Here is a 22287-nt window from a genome sequence, read left to right on the forward strand (position 1 = left end):
TTTGTAATTAAATCTGCATTCATTTTATTTAACCAGAAAAAAACAAAAAATATAAATACTGTATATACAGTATGTTTAATTGAATACAATATGTATTTAATCATCTGAACCCAGCTAGATGACGGTGACAATATTGAAAAGGTGAAGTTAATATTTAAATAAAAAACCCTCTAAAAATTCCAGGGCTATAAGTTAAAATTCTATATTGTTATCAAGAAAACTACATAGATGTACGATATCTGTGAAGTCATCATGAGTTTAGGTTTTTTTAAAATTCATATTTCACACAAGTAAAGCATTGGATTGCATTGCCAGTAGCACAGAAAATGGCACATTTCTGAATCCCATAGCTCTGACAGTATAATTCAGAATATTTTTAAAGAAAAGCCACTAGAAGATCTGAAAAAAATATTACATAGCATCAAAATTGTTTTATTAAGGAGCTATTGCTTAATTAAAATATTAGAATACCAAGTGTATAATTCACACAAGAGATTTCTATTATTAGCCTTAAATATCTGTCCATCCATGCATCCATCCATCCCATCTATTCTGTTCTAGTTTTTCATTAACACTGTGACATTTGTTTTAGAAAAGAAGGTTCTGGCTATCACATACATAATATTCAGCCTTAAGTAGTGCTCTTGTAAGTTAATTATCATGAATGTAAATGAAATTTAGTTTTCAAAGTGGCTTAGGATGGCCAGCCTAATTAGTTTGATAATAAGTTCATACTTAATACCTGGTGTGAACATTATTCACCTTTGAGACATATCTAATGTCTATAACTATACTAATTTCCCAGTAATTGTTTCCATACATCAAGAACTCAAGCATGTAATGTCCATTGTCTGAACTACAAATGTAAGAATTGAAATTAAGCCTTTTCTATTGGATTTTCTCCTTGATGATCTTCACTCAGTTCTTTATCTTGGTGGATTAGTTCTACTCCTTGTTCTTGCTTATCTGTCAGATGTTCAACTTTCAATTTGTTATCTTTCAGTCTTTTTTTATACATTTTCTTATGTTGTCCCTGTGTGATGATAAATGATTGTAGTTAAATATAGCTTCATTTTCTTAAGACAGAAAGATGGATTTTCAACTATCTTTGCAAATTTTGCAAAAGTTAAGTACTCAGTTATTTTAACTCAATTAACTTTATTATTTTAATACAAATTCTATTACTATAACAAATTCTATTACTATAACAGTTGCAAGATTTGACAATATTGGTCCTTTTCTGGTTGCTCAGACTTGTTGAGACCTTGTCCCAATGCTCTTTAATTTATTTTAATTGAACTACAATTCAGCTGAATGTATTGGTATTCACAGGTATGGGAATTACTTACATTGTTGTCTCTGCTTTCTTGCAAAAGTTTCTGTCCCTTGACTCAGGAATGTATGCTTTAGAAATGTTTTGAGATTTTGGATTAATGTGAAGCAGACATAGTATTGCAACTTCAAATTTATTCCTTCAGGCTATTTGTTGCATGAAGATAAAAGACTTAAAATCCTTTTGAAGGAAAGTGCCTTTCCATGCTTCCAACATCTAAGAATTGCTTCTGTTGATCTTTAAATCAGACCAGGATTTTAGGTATTACTTGGGTACATAAAATCTGACCTTAGAGGGATGGGAAAAGCAAGTGGATTGCATAATTTTAGTGCTAGCGGTATGTTATTTTGGACAGAAAGAAAAAAAGACAACATTTTATATAAAAATATTGATTGATTTTCTATTTGAAAACTGGAGTCCTATTCTCTTAAGCACACTAAAATGTATATATGTGCAAGTTCCTATGTGTGGACCTTCACATGACCAGTCAGTGGATTCATTCCAAACCTGGACACCATGCCTATATCAGTTTGAACTGATTTGAAATGTTTCCTTAATGAGAGGCTCAAAAGGACCTATGGATTACCAAAAATAATACCATGAAGCAACAATTATTTTCGTATGCATACTGTACAAAATATGGTCAATACTGAAAGGATTGTTTGTTCATTGGTCCTTTTTCCATTTGGTACTTTACTTCTTTTCTCCGACCTACGGTGTTCTTTCTCATGCTTTAGAAAGTGTCCACCCCATTCTCTTCTCTAGCAGGAATGTCTGCCTCATTTTCATTTCATTCCACACAAAGTTTCCACTTTGCTAGCATTTAGTGAGTTAGAAAACATAAAATTATCCTTTACAGATTGTAGAAAGGAGAAGACAGAGAAGACGTGCAGCCTAAAATCCTAAAAGACCAAGCAGCTAGAAAAACCGTTCGGCAGTTGAAGGGCCAGGGAGGGCACAGGAAGGCCTGACTCTAGCCTGAAAGGGCAGAATCAAGAAGAACATGCATGTTGCCTTGATCTTTGAAAGAAGATCCAAACTTAAAAAATAAGAAATCTACAAATGAGACAAATTTGTGCCTATGTATTATATGAATGTGTCTGTGTATATATGTGTGTGTGTGTGTGTGTGTGTGTGTGTGTGTGTGTGTGTGTGTGTGTATTTGTTTTCTGAGGTTTTCGCGGGTGTTTGTATGTAGGTCTTTGGTTGTTCGGGTTTTCTCCCGCGTAAAATTGGAAGTGTCTTGGCGACGTTTCGACGAAGTCCCATTCGTCATCTTCAGGCTGGTGTTTTCAGCTTCGTGCTTCGAGCAGCAATGTGTGGTCTTAGCTGTTTCTTCCTTTTAACTGCCAGTGGGGGTATGAACTGATTGGGTGGGAGCTTGGCTGTGTTCTGATTGGGTGGAGGTGTGTTCTGATTGGTTAGGGGCGTGGCTGTGCTCTGATTGGCTGGGGGGTTGGCTGTGCTCTGATTGGCTGGGGGGTTGGCTGTGCTCTGATTGGTTGGGGGAGTGTTCTGTTTGGTTGTGCTCAGGTTAGTCTGAGTTGCAGAGGGGTTTAAGATTTTGGGCTGCCTTGCTATTTTTTGGCTTCGCGTTTGTGGTCGTGCCTCATTTTCATGGAGGGTGTCAGTTTGCTTCATGTATGGATTGGAGGGCTTTAAAGTGGCTAATGATGCAGCTCTGGTCTGGCTTCTGGTTTGTGGTCGTGCCTCATCATCGGTGTGGCTTTGGGTTTGCTTTTTGCATGGATGTGTGGTGGTGACATCCTGTGTGGTTTTTGTGAGTGTAGGTCTGGTATCATTTTTTGTGTTAGGGAGTCGTTTGTCAATAAGGGCGGGTTTCCAAATGGCTGGTAAGCGGGAGGTATCATCTCGCTTGTTCATGCTGTGTGGGCATTTTTCTATCTCGATGGCTTCTCTGATTATTCTGTTATTAAAATGTTCACTTTTGGCAATGGTTCTGGTATTTTTAAAGTCAATTTCATGTCCTGTGGCTTTAAGGTGTTCGACCAGGGAAGATGTTGGTTCCTCTTTTTTGACTGAGTTCTTATGTTCTTCAATGCGTGCACTTATTCTTCTGTTGGTTTGTCCGATGTATGTGGTGGGACAAGTGGTGCATTGGATTTCGTATACTCCTTGATTTTCTAATTCAATTTTATCTTTGGGGTTTATAAGGATGGTGGATATTTTTCTGTTTGTGCAGAATGCTGTTTTGATGTTGTGTTTATGGAGGATCTTACTGATTCTGTCTGTGGTGCCTTTTATGTATGGGAGGAGGGCTTTGCCGTTTTCTTGTTCTTCGTCTTGGATTTTAGTGGGGGTTTCTTTTTGGATTAGGTTTGTAATCTTATTTCTTTGGAATCCATTGGATGTTAGTACATTGGTGAGAGTGTGTAGTTCGGTTTTTAGGTGTTGTTCGTCAGCTAAGCGTTTTGTTCTGGAGATGAGTGTCTTGGCTACAGAGTTGATCTGTGCTGGTGGTGGTGTGAGAGAGCGTGCAGATAGCGGTTTGTGTGTGTTTTCTTCTGGTAGATGGTGTGTCCTAGGGAGCCATTGGATTTCTTGTAGACTAAGACATCCAGGAAGGGAAGTTGGTTGTTAGCTTCTGTTTCCATGGTGAACTGTATTTTGGGGTGTAGGCTGTTGAGGTGTGTGAGGAAGTTGTCCAGTTTTTCTTTCCCATGTGGCCAGATTATGAAGGTGTCGTCTACGTATCTGAGCCAGAGTTTGGGTTTGTGATCCGATTTTTCTAGAGCTTGGGTTTCAAAGTGTTCCATGTAGAGGTTTGCAATGACAGGTGAGAGGGGTGATCCCATGGGTGCTCCTTCTGTTTGTTTGTATTTTTGTCCATTAAAAAAACTCATTCCAGTTTATAGAGATCATAAAGAAACAAAACTTACAGCCCAGTGACCTACTCGTGAGCTTCGATGTCATATCCCTCTTCACCCAAGTGCCTATCAAAGAAGCCTTGACAGCTATCCAAAACAAATATAACCCCCCCCAAACACATCTTAGATCTGACCAACCACTGCCTATCCAACACATACTTCATCTATAATGGACAAAAATACAAACAAACAGAAGGAGCACCCATGGGATCACCCCTCTCACCTGTCATTGCGGAACACTTTGAAACCCAAGCTCTAGAAAAATCGGATCACAAACCCAAACTCTGGCTCAGATACGTAGACGACACCTTCATAATCTGGCCACATGGGAAAGAAAAACTGGACAACTTCCTCACACACCTCAACAGCCTACACCCCAAAATACAGTTCACCATGGAAACAGAAGCTAACAACCAACTTCCCTTCCTGGATGTCTTAGTCTACAAGAAATCCAATGGCTCCCTAGGACACACCATCTACCAGAAGAAAACACACACAAACCGCTATCTGCACGCTCTCTCACACCACCACCCAGCACAGATCAACTCTGTAGCCAAGACACTCATCTCCAGAACAAAACGCTTAGCTGACGAACAACACCTAAAACCCGAACTACACACTCTCACCAATGTACTAACATCCAATGGATTCCAAGAAATAAGATTACAAACCTAATCCAAAAAGAAACCCCCACTAAAATCCAAGACGAAGAACAAGAAAACGGCAAAGCCCTCCTCCCATACATAAAAGGCACCACAGACAGAATCAGTAAGATCCTCCATAAACACAACATCAAAACAGCATTCTGCACAAACAGAAAAATATCCACCATCCTTAGAAACCCCAAAGATAAAATTGAATTAGAAAATCAAGGAGTATACGAAATCCCATGCACCACTTGTCCCACCACATACATCGGACAAACCAACAGAAGAATAAGTGCACGCATTGAAGAACATAAGAACTCAGTCAAAAAAGAGGAACCAACATCTTCCCTGGTCCAACACCTTAAAGCCACAGGACATGAAATTGACTTTAAAAATACCAGAACCATTGCCAAAAGTGAACATTTTAATAACAGAATAATCAGAGAAGCCATCGAGATAGAAAAACGCCCACACAGCATGAACAAGCGAGATGATACCTCCCGCCTACCAGCCATTTGGAAACCCGCCCTTATTGACAAACGACTCCCTAACACAAAAAATGATACCAGACCCACACTCACAAAAACCACACAGGATGTCACCACCACACATCCACGCAAAAAGCAAACCCAAAGCCACACCGATGATGAGGCACGACCACAAACCAGAAGCCAGACCAGAGCTGCATCATTAGCCACTTTAAAGCCCTCCAATCCATACATGAAGCAAACTGACACCCTCCATGAAAATGAGGCACGACCACAAACGCGAAGCCAAAAAATAGCAAGGCAGCCCAAAATCTTAAACCCCTCTGCAACTCAGACTAACCTGAGCACAACCAAACAGAACACTCCCCCAGCCAATCAGAGCACAGCCAACCCCCCAGCCAATCAGAGCACAGCCAACCCCCCAGCCAATCAGAGCACAGCCACGCCCCTAACCAATCAGAACACACCTCCACCCAATCAGAACACAGCCAAGCTCCCACCCAATCAGTTCATACCCCCACTGGCAGTTAAAAGGAAGAAACAGCTAAGACCACACATTGCTGCTCGAAGCACGAAGCTGAAAACACCAGCCTGAAGATGACGAATGGGACTTCGTCGAAACGTCGCCAAGACACTTCCAATTTTACGCGGGAGAAAACCCGAACAACCAAAGACCTACATATATATATATATATATATATATATATATATATATATATATATATATATATGAAACTTAGCATCTGATAGGTAACTGTCACATTTTTCTTATTATTAAAATAAAGTGAGAGGTAGTTGAAATATTCACTCTCACAATCGATCTATCAATGCTGCAGGCAGGAAAAATTAATCTGGGTATTCCTTGGAGCACAGAGATGATCCATTTCTTCCTCCAGCTCCAAACATCCCATCATTCAGAGATTAAGGGCTTCCCCATGAAATCCATTCCAATGTAATCCCTGGTTATAAGCTTTGTACATTGAATTCTCTTAGTTGAATTTGTCACTGATATTTAATAGTAATTATATAGATTAAATTCATTTCATTTAGCAGCTTTCTGTATCCCACTTATTCATACTTTAATATATGTTTCATAAAATTTTCTAAATCCATCTCTTATAAACAAAGTGAGTTGCCATTACAGTCCACTAACTACCTGAACTAAGCATGGATTTAGCAAATGTTATTCAAGTTGTTAATGTCAGATACTGAAAATAAAATAAAATAAAATAAAAATAATATACAAGACAGGATACTTCAGTTCTATTATGGTTTTGACACCTCTCAGTTTTCCACGCTTACTGGAACTACTATGAAATTTTCCAGCTTTTATTAGCACAAGTTTTTTCTGCCCTAAAAACTGCAAGAGGTACAGCTTAGCAACAGAAGGCCTAGAGATACAGACCAACAGAACGGTGTGGTATGTATATAATTCACAACAGTAATTACCTTTTGAACCTGCAACTCACACAAGCTTTGAGGATATCTTGTAATACTACTCATGTAGTTTTTATTTTTTCGCCAATCTTCACTCCATTTCTGCATACTGTAGCAAGATTTACACTTTGAAATTCTTTCCAGAATGGCACAATTTTCTTGGTTTATTCTGAAAAATTCTTGCTCTCGTTTTTCTCTGTTTAAACTAAAAGGGGAAGGAAGCTCTGTGCAATAAATTAATCATTCAAGCATTAAAAGTGAAAGGCATTCTGTCCCATCTTCAAAATGTTAAATGAAAATCATTTCTTCTTACTGCTCTGTACTAATCACCTTCAGTTAATTGTCAAGAACTTAAACTGAAATCATGGCTCTCTTCTGTTACTGTTATATTGCTGTAGCTCATGCTATTGCTTATCTTCCATTATAACTAATGGAAGTTCTAATGTAAAGCATCTAAAATACTGCAAATTGGCAAGAGCTGAAATCCCCCTGCAAATATTAAACCTTTTTCTTGGGCTATTGAACTGAACTACTCATCAGGCACCTTCCCAGGTTTTAATATAATGAGCTTTAACTGATCTAATTATGTATATAGCATATAGTATCACCTTAATTAGGCTGGTAATTATCACCTAAATAGTTCTTATTTTTAATACTTATATATACTTTTTCAAAAAATTAATGAAGTGTGCAAAGTTACAAGATTAAAATGTGTATACATGCATATAGTACATAAAGGTAAAGCTTTTCCATGTCCGGTCGTATCTGACTCTAGGAGTGGTACTCATCTCTGTTTCTTGGCCTTCTTATGGCCATATGGCCATAAGGAATGCTGTTATATTCCCACTGAAGTGATACCTACTCTCATTTGCATGCTTTTGAAATGCTAAGTGGTCAGGAGCTGGGGCAAGTAACAGGAGCTCATCCTGCCATGCAGCACTCGGGTTTCGAACCTGGGCTGTTCTAGCTGATAAGCTCAGCATCTTTAACCACCGAGCCATTGTGCTCCTATACAGTACACAGCAACCAGCTTTAACATTAGAATGTCTTTCTTGATTTTCCCTGACTTAGCTCCCTAATATTCCTAATCTATAATTATAGTACTGTTACAATTGCAGTAGTGTCTCAATAGCATAGGGGTTATAATACAGTACTCAGAAAGTTACCAGTTTAAAACTTAGTTTTTTTCCCCCCTGAACTATCCTTTTTTTTTTTTTTTGCTGGGCTTTTTTATTGGTCCACAGATGCACCAGTGGAATGCTGAAGCTTTCTCTTTTTTTCCCTGGCACGAAATAAATGGAGTAATAAGTCCTCTGCTGTAAAGCGCAAGCAACCACAGCCACTTGTAAATAGCTTAAGTCAGCAACTTGATTGACTTCTGCATATATTACAAGAATCTCCCCAGATTCTTTGCCTTCTTCAGGAACAAGCAAATAAGGTTTCATGGATCTAGGGGAGGTGGGGAGGAGAGCAGGCTTAGATGCCTCTTGTAGCTGCACAAGGACTCAAGGCTAATTCCTTACTTGACCTCTCCTACCAGCCTGGCTGGCAGTTTCCCAACATCTGCAATGCTTATTCATTTAAGTTACTTGGAAGTTGGGATGAAACCCTTCTTCAACAAAAATGACGAAATGATGCAAGCTGTAGCTCAGGCAAATAAAATATTGATTTTTTTTTTAAAGGTACTGCTGGACTTCAAACCAATGGTCCTCTACATCTCAAGTAAATGATATAACCACTAACATATTTTTACACTGTTATAACAATTGCTGCAGCAGAAATTAGAAGTCAAATCTGGAAAAATGTAACATGTTTATTTTAGAGCTGATTGCTGTGTGATCTCTTAATTTTGTAAGCCACATAACATTTTTCAGAAAGTATACATGTCCAGTAACTATGGACTATGGGGAGGACACAGCCGGAAGGCAGAAGGACCCAGGTAGAATAATATTACAGGTATTACAACTAGATAATTGTTCATAATTTTTACTCCATACATTACCTTTTACTTTTATATTCATTTTTATTATCTACTCTTCCTTCAGTCTTCATGATGTAAGATATCTTCTTTAATAACAAATGGTTATCTCGTTCTATTGTAGACAAATGGTCCTTATCAAGCTTTAGGCATTAAAAAAAGAATATTTTTAATAGATCATGTTCTTATGTCCAATTAATATTTTTCGTCCCCCATCCCCATTAATGTTACCTATAGCACATAAATACAGGGGATTGTTCTTTCTTGAAAAAAACCCACTTTATATTGTATTAAAATTGGATTTTGGTAACACAGATAATTCTCAAGAATGTGGCTAACAATAAGCTTTGGGAGAGTAACGCTTTTTACAGTAATAACTTGTTGTTCTGCTGCTATTATATTTTAAAGCTTTATAACCAGTGGCCAAATGACCATATTTTATGGAACTGAATTCCACAGATCAGTTTTAGATTGTGCCAAGAAAGCATTTCTTTTATTTTCTTTGCATCTACTACCAATAATTTTGGACAAACCCTAGTTAAATACTAGTGTTGTGTGACAAGAGAAGAAAGTTTTTCTCCATTTACTTTGCATTGTGTAAGATCCCGGAACAATTTGGATCTGTAGAGAATCAGGTCTTACTGACCTAGGGAGCACAGAAGAGAGAGAGATAGCTGGTTTACTGTTCTCATTCTTCCTCCAACATAAAATTTGGAATATCCACATAGGTGTCTGGAGTTTCTACGATTCAAATGGAATGCAAATGTCATAAAGATTTAAAAGATGTTTTGAACTGTTGAATGGTGATGGAAGTAATTAGTCATCTCTGTTTCCTAGTTATGAATAACAGAGTCAAAAAAGATGGATTCTGAATTAGTTTGGATTTATCTCCCACTTTGTAGCTAAATAAATTATTAATGGAATAAATTGGGGATTTAATAGGCTTTGCTTCCCCTTGCAAGCTATAACATTTTCTCCACTTTCAAATTTATGGCTAGCCACAATATGCTATTTTGCCTACATTGGATATTGTTTCAAAAACATCTTATTTTGAATAGAAAATAGTACAATATAGTTTGCCAAACTATTGTACAATATAGAAATGTAGGAGGCAATTGGAGTGTGTAAGAGCAAGAGAAACAGTGCATACATAAATCATGATGATACATATGAACCATTTTTGGCATTCATTATTTATACCATAACCCTAATTATAGTTGCTTAGAGTAGGTTCAATCATGCTAATATTTTGTGAAGTGTATTTTGAGTTCTAGGGTTAAGTTAGAAATCCAGTACTTCTTTCTGACTCACTATCTATATCAACATTATTTCTTTTACACATGACATATCTATATTTTGCTTGGTGTATTTCACAGAACACACCAAGCCAAATGGCACAGTTCACAAACAATGGCTAGATTCATACTATATGCTATACACCAAGCCAAAACCAACCAAATCACATGGTTGCCTGAAGTGTTTTTAAAAAATGAGGTTCAGGGCCATATGTATTTGAAAATTACTATGGATAATCTCCAGTGTAGTTTGCACCTAGTGCAGTTGCAGTCAATTCCTATATCCCAGGGGTCTCCGACCTTTCCGGATTTGCAGACCAGTGAGGGAGGGGGAAAGGAGGGATGGTTCCACACAAGTAGCAGGTGTGGGCGCTTCTGTGTGCAGCTCCATTTACACAAGTGGCAGGTGCATGCACAAATGGAGCTTCCTATGCAACTGGGAGTGTCTGATGCTCGTGCAAATGGAGCATCCCACGCGATTGTGAGCACCCACCACTCATGCAAATGGAGCTATGTGCGCTTGCCTGCCACTTGCACAGCCCTGTTCCAAATGTTCCACAACCTGGTAGCGGGCTGCATCCTGGACGGAATGGGACAACTCGCTGCAGCCAACTAGCTGCAGCCAGCTTACCACAGCCAACTTACCATGGCCATCTCACTGTGGCCAGCTCATCACCGCCAACTCACCACGGGACAACTTGCCATTGCCAACTTGCTGTGAGACAACTCGCTGTGGGACAATTTAACAATTCAATTCAATTATCTAAAATAAATAAAAAATATTTTAATTTTTGTCGTTCACGTCTCATTTTTTCCCTCTTTTTGCATCCTTTCTTTAATGATTCTATTCCACCATTTCCTTTATATTAGTGTAACTCTTGTCCCACAGCAAGTTGTCTCGCAGCAAGTTGGCCATGGCAAGTAGGCTGTGGCAAGTGAACCATGGTGAGTTGGCCGTGGCGAATTGTCATAGACCTGGCCTGGGGGTTGGGGACCCCTGCTTTATCCAGATCAGAACAAGGCCATGCATTGTTCAAATCAACTAGCAAAAGATGTATCTTGACAATTTCTTCTTAAATTTATCCACCTCTCATAGTTTCTGCTAGATTTATATTTTTAAGATATCTTCAAATGGCATAAAAGAGTGCATTTATCTGATATAATGGTATGTAGGATTTTGGGAGACAAGAGAAAATGTCATAAGGATTTGAAAGGTAGTTTGCTTATACAACATTCTGTTAAATTACTGTTTGAGTCCGAAGGTGAAGTTACAAAAGTGTCTGAATAGGGACCTTTCTACTTTTCAGGAGAGTAAAAGTGAGAGATGGAAGAACTTTCAATCTTGCAAGATTGTATTAATGTAACCTTGCATTGAAGATATAGCTAATACTCCTGGATATGTTTCTTGTCTGATTGAGATCTTGCAAGGCTGACATCTAAATATAAAAATTAAAACAAGTCACAGAATAAAAAGATATTTTGATTGTAATCCATAAATGTTTTTGTTATAATAGTGTTCCTCATGATTTTTTAAACCCTCTTGTCTCTGTTATTGCTACAGCAAAGTATAAATCACAACATACCTTAAGTTTTCTTAATTTCAAGTGAAGATGTCCATATGTTGGAGGAGCAGAAGTATCTACCACAGGCTTGGCTCTCAGGATCTACAGCAGGTTAAAAAAAATCCTTTTTTGTATTTAATTTTCACTTGGAATGAATGAATCAATAAGGCTCTTACTTTTAGCTTGGTGTTTAAATTCTGAAACTTCATACTTGAAGTAGAACCCATTGGTTCTTACTAGTCAACAATGATTTATCAGCTTTACCTCTCTATTGCAATTAGAATTCTAATAGTGGTGACAGGATTACAGATATTCCTTGCTTAATGACCACCAGTTCAGTGACCATAGTTACAATATCACTGAACAAATGGTATTTAGGACTCGTCGTTAAAGTTCTGGCCATTCCAGCAGCCTGTGGTCATGTGATAATGACCTGGGCATGTGTCAGTTGGGTTGCAGCATCCCACCATCATCACATGGCCGGCTTTCCACAAGCAAAGTCAAGGGGGAAGCAGGCATGGAAAGTCACTAGTCATTCCTGTAAATTGTTCCTACTTTTTCTCTTGAGGAGTCTGATTATGTAGTATAAGATTCTGGGGCTCCATAGTGTGCCTGTAGCCCCATCCTCCTGTCTTCACCCATCAGCAACCACCCCTCAATTAGCAGCACTTACGTGGTACTGCTACAGCCATTGGCACACCCACATAATAGCCCCCCCTTCCCATTCAGGTTTCTGCTGTGCCACAGCAGTCACAGTCTCCCACACCCGGCAGCAGTCAGCCTCCACCTAGCCATGCTCATACTGCACCACTGCAGCCATTTATTCACCTACCGCCTGCTTGCAAATACCCAGAACTTGCAACTTCCTGCTTTTTTTTCCTATTGAGTGTGCTTTTTGGAGGCAGACAGGAAGTCACGAGAAGGTCCTTACATAACAACATGCAATCCTTGCTTGATGATGGCAATTGCCATTGCTAAACAATGAAGTCACAAAACAGATTGCTTAGGGACAGAAATTCTGGTTCCAATTACGGTTGTTAAGTGAGGATTACTTGCATTGAAACATTGCAAGGACTTTGAACATAATATAGTAATATAATATAACATAGCATACAGTTACTCCCAGATAAATTACATATTCACTTATTCATACATTTATTCATTATTTCTGGAAAATTTTCCGACAGAAAAAAGTTTCAGAATAGTGACATATAACTAACACAGCTCTATACATGATAGCACTAGTATTAACACTTAGACTTATATTCCACTTCACAGTGCTTTACAACCCTCTCTAAGTGGTTTACAGAGTCAGCACATTGCCCCCAACAATCTAGGTCGTCATTTTACGATCTCAGAAGGGGAAAGGCTGAATCAACCTTGAGCCGGTGAGAATCGAACAGCTGGCAGTGGGAGAATTAGCTTTCAATACTGCATTCTAACTACTGTGCCACCACAACCAATGTTTACATGTTTAGTGACTCTTAATGCACTCCTAGGATTGCAACCTTAATGAGTTTGAACTGAGGTGTATGTTGCATCTAGATACATGAAATTTCTCCCTCATCATTATCATCATCATCATCATCATCATCGCATTTCTAGCCTACTCTATTTCCCAGTCTTTTCTATTTATAATGGTCACTCTTTATTACATGCCCCTATTTAGCACCTATAATAATAATAATAATAATAATAATAATAATAAAGCAACAGACAGTAAGTGCCGCCTATGCAAAGAAGCTGAAGAAACAGTGGACCACTTGGTAAGCTGTTGCAAGAAGATTGCACAAACTGATTACAAGCAGCGGCATGACAAAGTAGCAACAATGGTGCATTGGAAGATCTGCAAAAAATATCATTTGCCTGTAAGCAAAAACTGGTGGGATCATAAAATAGAGAAAGTCATAGAAAATGATAAAATTAAACTGCTCTGGGACTTCAGAATTCAAACAGACAAGCACCTGCAACATAACACCCCAGACTTAACAATTGTCGATAAGAAAGACAAAAAAGTCTGGATAGTGGACGTGGCAGTGCCTGGAGACAGCAGAATAGAAGAGAAAGAACTGGAGAAGATAACAAAATACAAAGACCTACAAATAGAAATAGAAAGACTGTGGCAAAAGCAAGCAAGGGTAGTACCAATAGTCATAGGCTCCTTGGGTGCAATCCCAAAACAACTGGAGCACCACTTGAACACCATTGGCATTGACAAATTCGCTATTAGTCAATTGCAAAAGGCGCCTTATTAGGAACTGCTTCCATCCTGCGACGATATCTGTAATACCATCAAACATCCACATCTGCCTATCCCAGGTCCTGGGTAAGGACTCGATAGGTAGACAAAATGCCAAATCCAGTCTGAACATCTGGCTGACTGTGCGATGATCGATAATAATAATAATAATAATAATAATAATAATAATAATAATAATAATAATAATAATAAAGTTGGAAGGGACCTTGGAGGTCATCGAGTCCAACCCCCTGCTCAGGCAGGAACCCTACACCATTTCAGACAAATGGCTGTCCAGTCTCTTCTTAAAAACTTCCAGTGTTGGACCTATTTATTCCTCTTAGATCCTTTATGTCCCCTACAACCATTTTCTACCTTGTAGCTCATTATGGACATAAAGCAAGTTTATACATAAACTTCCAAAACATTATATTTATAGGATGCCTATTTACCATTTGCCTTAAAAGGTTTAAGGTCTAAATAAAAACAGAATAATACTAAAGTAGAACTGTAATCAGTCTTAAGAAACAAATAGTTAAATGTTGTAGAATCAAGATGAATTAGACTGTAGTGTCATGAAAGAGCACATTTATCAGAAGATAATAGATCAACACATTGATTATAAGTTTTCTCTAAGCTTGTGGTCCCCAATGTCATACCTGAAATAAGTGATCTCCAGTGCTTATTTGTAAATGTGCTCACTTGCCGAGAAAAAGGACTGTAAAGTATTTCTGCAAATGTTAAATTTTCTATAAGCCACCTATTCCAGTGGTATGATTACTAATACTTGTAAGCTTCAAAAATAAAGGAAATCAATTTCAATGGATTATTTTTCATCTTAAGAAAGATGGGAAATCAAGGACATCTTTGAATTGAAATTCAAGGATACATTTCCTATTATCTTAATTTTAAAACAAACATCAAATTCATTAGCACTTTAGAAATGTTTATACTAATTGTAATAATGCTATTGAGGTAAAATCAATTTATTTATAGTAAAATTCTGTATCTTTTCAGCACATGATTTTTTGCATTAGACTATTTGTAAAAGGATAGTGATGTGACGTATGTATTTTCCCCCATTATGGACATGTAATGCTGTATTTCTTGGAGAGTATCATGGCAGAAAAAGTCCATTAATAAATGCCATTGATGCTATTTCATCATGGAAATTAATAACTATGTCCAAAAAACGAATATAAGAAGTACCCATAACCTTGGGAAATATTACACTTTTACTTTGGGTAAAAAAAAATATTACCCAGAATATTTTAAAGTTGGAAGGTGTTTTATGCCTAAATTCTGAGTACTGAAATTGTATTTGGTTTAAAATGTGAAATAAGAACAGCATACAATGAATACCTATAAATAGGAAGATAAGAGATAGCTAACAGACCCTATCCTTGGTAGACCGCAAAGGTATTTTCTTCTAACAAGTTTGTCTTTGTGCATAGGGCTTTATTTATCAGAAAGTTATGATTACCTTTTTCTTATGCTCTTCATAAGTAGCTTTGTCCCACTTCTGCTGAAGGTATTTATTGCCACATGGCAGAATTGGCTGGTAGGCTCGATGCATCTTAAAACAACCTAAAGTATAACTAAATCTGGAGTCCTTCAAGGAGTATGAGTCATCAGCTGGAACCTTCTTGAGAAAAGCTCTAACAACAGTGGTGTGTTTGCAGTAGGTCATGTGAGAGTTGTCATGGCATCAGTGTAGCAAAAATTGAATAGGTGGTGGTAGCACTTTAAACACTAACTGGGGGAAATGACAAATAAGTGCAAAGATTCCAAACAATCTCTTAGATTATATTGATCAGTGGAATGTACATTTCTGCGATCTTGCTTAGCAGTCCAAAATTAAGGAAAAGGAGCAAAGCAGATAATAATACGTTTGATAACACTGTAGACAAATATGGGTTTGCACAAATAAAACTCTTTAACTCCTTAGTCCAATGATGGCAAACCTTTTAGAGACCGAGTGCCCAAACTGCAACCCAAAACCCACTAATACATTTCGGGAGCCGGGTGGGTGTGGCCCATTGGCGGGATGTGGCCCATTGGGTGGGCGTGGCTACAGTGGTAACGGCAGACTGAGTGGGACTAAAAAGTTCCATCAATCAATTCCAACTTTGCAAGATCCTTTTTTTTTCTGCAAAAAGTTGAAATTGATTGAACCTTTTTTTTTGTACATGGTGACAGAGGCCTAAAGCGAAAAGGTTTTATAAAACCCAACTGAAGGCCTAGGACTGGGGCGATGGCACGTGTGCCCACAGAGAGGGCTCTGAGTGCCGCCTCTGGCACCCGTGTCATAGGTTCGCCACCACTGCCTTTATCATATAATCAGATACAAATGCATTTAATTGTCATATGTTTCTATTAACGCATCTGTATAGCAATGTAAGTGAGAGCCAGGTTGATTTAGTGATTAAGACAACCAGGAAACTATGAGTTCTAGTCCCACCTACACACAAAATCAGCTAGATGACCTCGGATCATTTTTTTTTCCTAGGAAGCAGGAAATGGCAAACCCACTTCTGAAAAACCTTGCCAACAAAACTGCAGGGACTTGTCCAGGCAGTTACCAAGAATCAGACATGATTGAACAGAAGGGAAACAAATAGTAATGTAAACTATGTAATGGTATAGCACTATAAAGGGGTTGTTTATTTTCTAAAACAATTTATATCAGATTTCCTCATGTTCTGCGTGAAAATGGTCTCAGTCAGGAACTGTTGATGTTAGAACCAGAAACTTTTGTCTTTACTTTACATTTACCTTTAAATCACAATACCTTTTATTTGTATTAGACTCCAGAGAGCTTGAAGCTGTTGAGTATTGATCCAGCTTATTGCAAATAATTATGAAAACTAAGTACCCAGAAGAAACACATTAGTTTTCTGTTACAATATATATGCAATTCCTGCCATAGTAATATCTGGAAACTACTCATCTAAGTTCATACATTAATATACCTTTGAAAATGTAAATCAGATTGTTTAGTAATGCAGCTGCTGCTGGTCTCTACCATTTCAGAAAGAAAAGAAGCTTCGTGTTTAAAGCTAAAAAATGATAACTTGTTCACTGAAAAATAGCCAGTTCATTTTCCCAATATAATAAAAACAGCTACATACATCTGAGTAAGTTGGAATTACTGTAACTGAAATGGTAATTGAAATCCCTATGCCCTCAAGTAAAACCTAAATGGGCATTTTTCAGAAAACAAATCTGTCAGTATTAGGACAGGCAAATATCTGATATTTTAAAAATATATTGAATATTATTCATTCCTCTTTCTAAGAACTTGTATATAATTTTCTTGTTACTCTTGCTTTATCTGCCACAGCTCTTTGAGGTATTTTAGGCTAAGAGCACGAGACTTCATATTAGGGTTTGTGGTAAATCATAACTTCCCATAGCCTTAACCATTTACTCAGTACCCGACTACTGAGAAGATTCTCTGATATGACTCAGGTAGGTTAAAATATTTATTGCAGATCAGAAAGAAGCCATAACAATAGTGGTTGCTTTGTGTAGAACAAAGTTTTCAGAGCCTCTATATATCTATGCTCTGAACACAAACTCATGGCTTATTCTTCCCACTTTTCTGAATTAATTGATAGTTGGAGGTTTCTTTGAGCATGAGCAAATGCAATATGTTTATCGAAAAGTCCTCTCTAGCCTGAGAACTAGTGATTCCTATTTTGTCAGCTCTACAGAGACACAGAACAGGGTTCCCATGTTGTATTAAGTCATTATGTAGTTTAGCTTTGTTGTACATAATAAACCAGCCATTGTGGTTTAAAAACAGGGTATAGCTTAAAATGTTCTGTAGACCCAAATAGTTATGGGATTTACCTATTAAAATATGAATAATATGCAAAACCTAGCTATAAGAACTAGCATGGATTCATGGTAAAACAGCAGAAGTCTAGCTTGATGTAGATGTTATTTTTACTATTTCAGGCCTAATCTGACACTTCAGCCATTACCCTAATTATTAAATTCTGAATTTCTAGATTGAGACCAGATTCCTTTTCAGTTTTGCCTCTAGTCAATCATTTTCTTAACCTGCCAAGTTTTGCCGCCTCCTCCTCTTCTCCCCACACACTGAGGGGATATTTCTATTCTGTTTTAGGTCTGGCCTGTAGCACAGGATGGCATTCCTGGCCATTATCTGTGTTCAGTTTATTTATTGCATCTGTCTGGTGGAATGAGAATGCTTTATAGGAAGAGATTAAATGCCTGTCAAGAATGCTAAGGCTGATGTTTTGTTTTTGCTCTTTCTCTCTTGTTTCTCAGAACATTAATGCTGGATTTGATGTGATGAATAGCCAAGGAATATATACGGTACAGCATATTTAGAACAGCATCTTACATTAGAACTTTCCTATCCTGGCTAATAACATTCCATAGCTGAAAGACCAGATTCACAGGGTATATCTTCAAAAGGATAGTTAATACTGTTATGTCCCGAGCCTTGCAAACGGCTCGGGCGTTTGCAGGCAGTCCCGGGCAGGTGCAAAGCTGCCCGGGACCAGACAGGCTGTCGCCAGCGCCGTGCGCATGCGCGGGTGCTGGCGCGGGAAAAGTATCACATTTACCCGGGAAGCGTCTATATAAGAAGCTGGGAGGTTTTGGGAGCTGCTGAAGCCATCTACTTGTAAGCTGAACGCTGAATAAAGGAAATTGAGAACTTCAACTGCTTCTCGTGTCTGCTTCCCGCCAAGGACCCAACACTGGCGACGAAGGTGGGATGCCTTACACCGCCTGGAAAGGAAGAAGTGTAAGCTTACCCAAGTGAGTCCTGAGCGGCGGAACGGCGTCGACTCGGCAGCTACCCACCAATCCAGTGCGCATTCGGGGGTAGGCTGGCTGATAGACCCGTCTCCTGAAGATGGCGAAAATCGGAAGGCTTTCGGAATTCGACGTCTCACATCCAGAGCAGTGGGAGTCATACGTAGCCAGGGTGGAGAACTACTTCAAGGCAAACCAAGTGAGGGAAGAGAGCTTGAAGGCTGCCACCCTGCTTTGTGTTTGCGGTCAAGACGCCTTCGACATCGCAGAAAACCTTGCAGCATCTGTTCCAGTAGAGTCTGTCAGCTACGCAGATCTGAAGAAGCTACTGAAGGAGCACTTCCACCCCAAGATGTCCGTCATCGCATGGCGCCACACCTTCGAGCAGAGGGATCAACGGCCCGGTGAGTCGGCCAAAGAATTCATCGCCGCATTACGGAAGGCCGCCAAGCACTGCGAGTTCAAAGACCTCGAAGAACGACTGAGGGACCGATTCGTGTGCGGGTTAAGGCATCGAGATCTACAACAAAGACTTTTCGCTAAAGAAGAATTGTCCTACCAAGATGCCTTAAGGGAAGTCACCGCAGAAGAAGCAGCAGGCGGCGCTGTCAAGAACATGCGGCCGATCAGAAACAGTCCAGAGGTTGCATCCGTGCACCAGGAAGACGCCCAAAGAAACTCCGAGGAGGATCCGGACGAGGAAGTCGACCGTCTCCACCCCACGACGGAAGAAAAACAGAAGGGAAGCTCTTCAGCTCCGCTCAAGTGCATCGGCTGTGGAGGTCGCCACAGGAGAACCGACTGCAAGTTCCGCTCCGCTACCTGCCGGGCATGCGGCAAACAAGGACACATTGCAGCTGTGTGTCTGGGCCGACGAAAGGTACAACCTCAGGAAGAACTGCGCCTGAAAGGTACCAGATTCCCCAGCCAGAATAGGGTAGGGTTTTGCGCTTCGCGAAGAAGCATCCTTAGGACAGGCACACACAAGCCCATTAAGAAAAAGCTGTCACTCAAGGTGAAGCTACAAGGGGTTCCATTATCTATGGAACTAGACACAGGGTCTGCCTTTTCAATTATCTCCTTGCATACATTTAGGAAGATTTGTTCCGGTAGTGGAACTCAGGCCAAGTTAAGGCCTTCTGACATTGTGTTAACAGATTTTCAAAATTCAAGAGTGTGTGTTAAGGGGGAGGCCACCCTTAACGTGCAATACAAGAGTTTTGAAGGTCCACTAGACTTATTAGTAGTAGGGGGTGAACGAACGAGTCTCATAGGACTCGATTGGTTTGAGGCCCTGGGGATACACGTCACAGGACTCAACAGTTTACAAACACTCGACCTACAGGAAGTCTGCAAAGAATTTGCAGATGTTTTCAGCCCCCAGCTGGGCACATTCAAAGGACCCCCTGTGTCCTTAAAGCTAGACCCCACTGTCACTCCCATTAGAATTAAAGCAAGAAGGGTCCCTTTTGCTTTAAAGAGTAAAATTGACACTGAGTTAGACAAACTGATTCAACAGGGAATCCTAGAACCTGTTGATTCCAGTCCTTGGGAGACCCCCATTGTCACGCCTCTAAAGGCAAATGGGGACATTCGCATTTGTGCTGACTACAAATGCACTCTGAATAAGGCATTGCAGCAACATGCCTATCCTGTTCCTGTGGTCAGTCATATTCTGGCCTCCCTCAAGGGGGGGCGCGTTTTTGCAAAGCTTGACCTAGCTCAAGCGTATCAACAGCTGCCTGTTGATGATGATGCTGCTATAGCTCAGACTATTGTGACCCACAGGGGAGCCTTTAAGGTAAAAAGGCTGCAGTTTGGAGTGAATGTCGCTCCTGGGATTTTCCAAAGCGTAATGGAAAACACACTACGGGGTATACCAGGGGTTTGCCCCTACTTTGATGATGTCTTAATTGCAGGAGACTCCACACACATTCTAGCTGAAAGGCTAAGGGCTGTTCTGTTAAGATTCAGGAAGTCAGGCCTCAAGCTCAAAAAAGACAAATGCAAGATTGGGGTGCCTTCTACTGAATTTCTGGGGTTCAAAATTGATGCTGCTGGGATTCACCCTGCTGAATCCAAACTAACAGCTATTTTAGAAGCACCTAGGCCAAAGTCCAAGGCCGAACTTCAGGCCTTCCTGGGCCTCCTGAATTTCTACAATTCTTTTCTTCCACATAAAGCTAGTGTAGCTGAGCCTCTTCACAGGCTACTAGACAAACAAGCAGTGTGGCAGTGGTCACATACACATGAGGCTTGCTTTAACAAAGTCAAGGCCTTGCTCACTTCTAACAGTGTACTTGCACATTTCAACGAATCTCTTCCTGTGTGCATCGCATGTGATGCGTCCCCTTACGGGGTAGGAGCTGTCCTGAGCCACCTCAGGTCTGATGGAACTCAGGTTCCTGTTGCATATTACTCCAGAACATTGTCTTCTGCTGAGCGCAACTACGCTCAGATAGACAGGGAGGCTCTGGCTGTTGTTGCTGGAATTAAAAAATTCCACGATTTTCTATATGGCAGGCATTTCACGGTCTTTACTGACCATAAACCTCTGCTGGGACTGTTTACCACACGTAAGCAGACTCCCCAAATCATTTCCCCTAGAATGTTTAGGTGGTCTATTTTTCTGTCTGCATATGATTTTTCTTTACTCCACAAGCCTGGGAAAGAAATGGGCCATGCTGATGGCCTCAGTAGATTGCCTCTGCCAGTAGTAGAAGCTGACCCTGCGCCAGCTGTCAACATTCTATCAATCCAAGCCTTGCCCGAGCTCCCTCTTTGTGCCAGGGATGTTGCCGCTGAAACAGGTACAGATCACACACTTTCACGTGTCCGTTCCTGGGTTTTGTCCGGTTGGCCTGAGCACTGCCCTAGTCCTGAGTTTCAGAGTTTCTGGTCCAAAAGAAACGAGTTGTCCCTTTCTCAGGGTTGTCTGCTTTGGGGAAACAGAGTTGTCATTCCCACCTCAATGAGGACTAGGGTCTTAGAATCCCTCCACGAGGGTCATCCTGGCATTGTTCGTATGAAGGCTCTTGCACGCAGCCACTTGTGATGGCCTGCTTTAGATAAGGATATTGAGGCTAAGGTGCATGCATGCCACCTGTGCCAACGATCTCGCCCAGAGATGCCCCAAGCTCCCATGCATAAATGGGAGGAAACGCAGTCCCCATGGTCTAGGGTGCACATTGACTACGCTGGGCCCTTTCAGGGCCAGTTCTTCTTGGTCCTTGTTGACAGCCATTCAAAATGGCTTGAGGTTGTACCTGTCTCTTCCACCACCACTGCAAAGACTATTCAGGTACTGAGGGGGATTTTTGCTGCACACGGGCTTCCAGATGTCATCGTGTCTGACAACGGCCCTCAATTCACTTCCTCCGAATTCCAAGCTTTCTTACAGGCTAATATGATTCGTCATGCCACGTCTGCACCCTTCCACCCGTCCACCAACGGCATGGCTGAACGTATGGTGCGCATCACAAAGGACGCCTTGAAAAGACTCACCTACGGGGACTGGCATCACAGGTTGGCTGACTTTCTCCTTTCTTATCGCACCACACCGTCCACTTCTACAGGGAGAAGCCCAGCTGAACTTCGCTGGGGGCGTCAACTTACTACTAAACTTG

General features: G+C 40.1%; 1 protein-coding gene across 1 annotated transcript; it reads right to left on the bottom strand.

Moving 5' to 3' along the window:
* Positions 1-15517, bottom strand: CFAP97D2 (CFAP97 domain containing 2). Its single transcript, XM_039349132.1, has 5 exons — positions 15351-15517; positions 11650-11730; positions 8796-8914; positions 6806-6998; positions 1-1033 (listed from the first exon to the last, which is right to left on the bottom strand). Exons 1-5 carry the CDS (start codon positions 15441-15443, stop codon positions 878-880), a joined length of 642 nt encoding a protein of 213 aa, XP_039205066.1. The 5' UTR covers positions 15444-15517; the 3' UTR covers positions 1-877.
* Positions 15518-22287: the final 6770 nt, after the last annotated feature.

The sequence above is a fragment of the Crotalus tigris genome, unplaced genomic scaffold (assembly GCF_016545835.1).
Source record: "Crotalus tigris isolate CLP2741 ecotype Arizona unplaced genomic scaffold, ASM1654583v1 scf7180000018227.753833, whole genome shotgun sequence".
NCBI classification, from domain to species: Eukaryota; Metazoa; Chordata; class Lepidosauria; order Squamata; family Viperidae; genus Crotalus; species Crotalus tigris.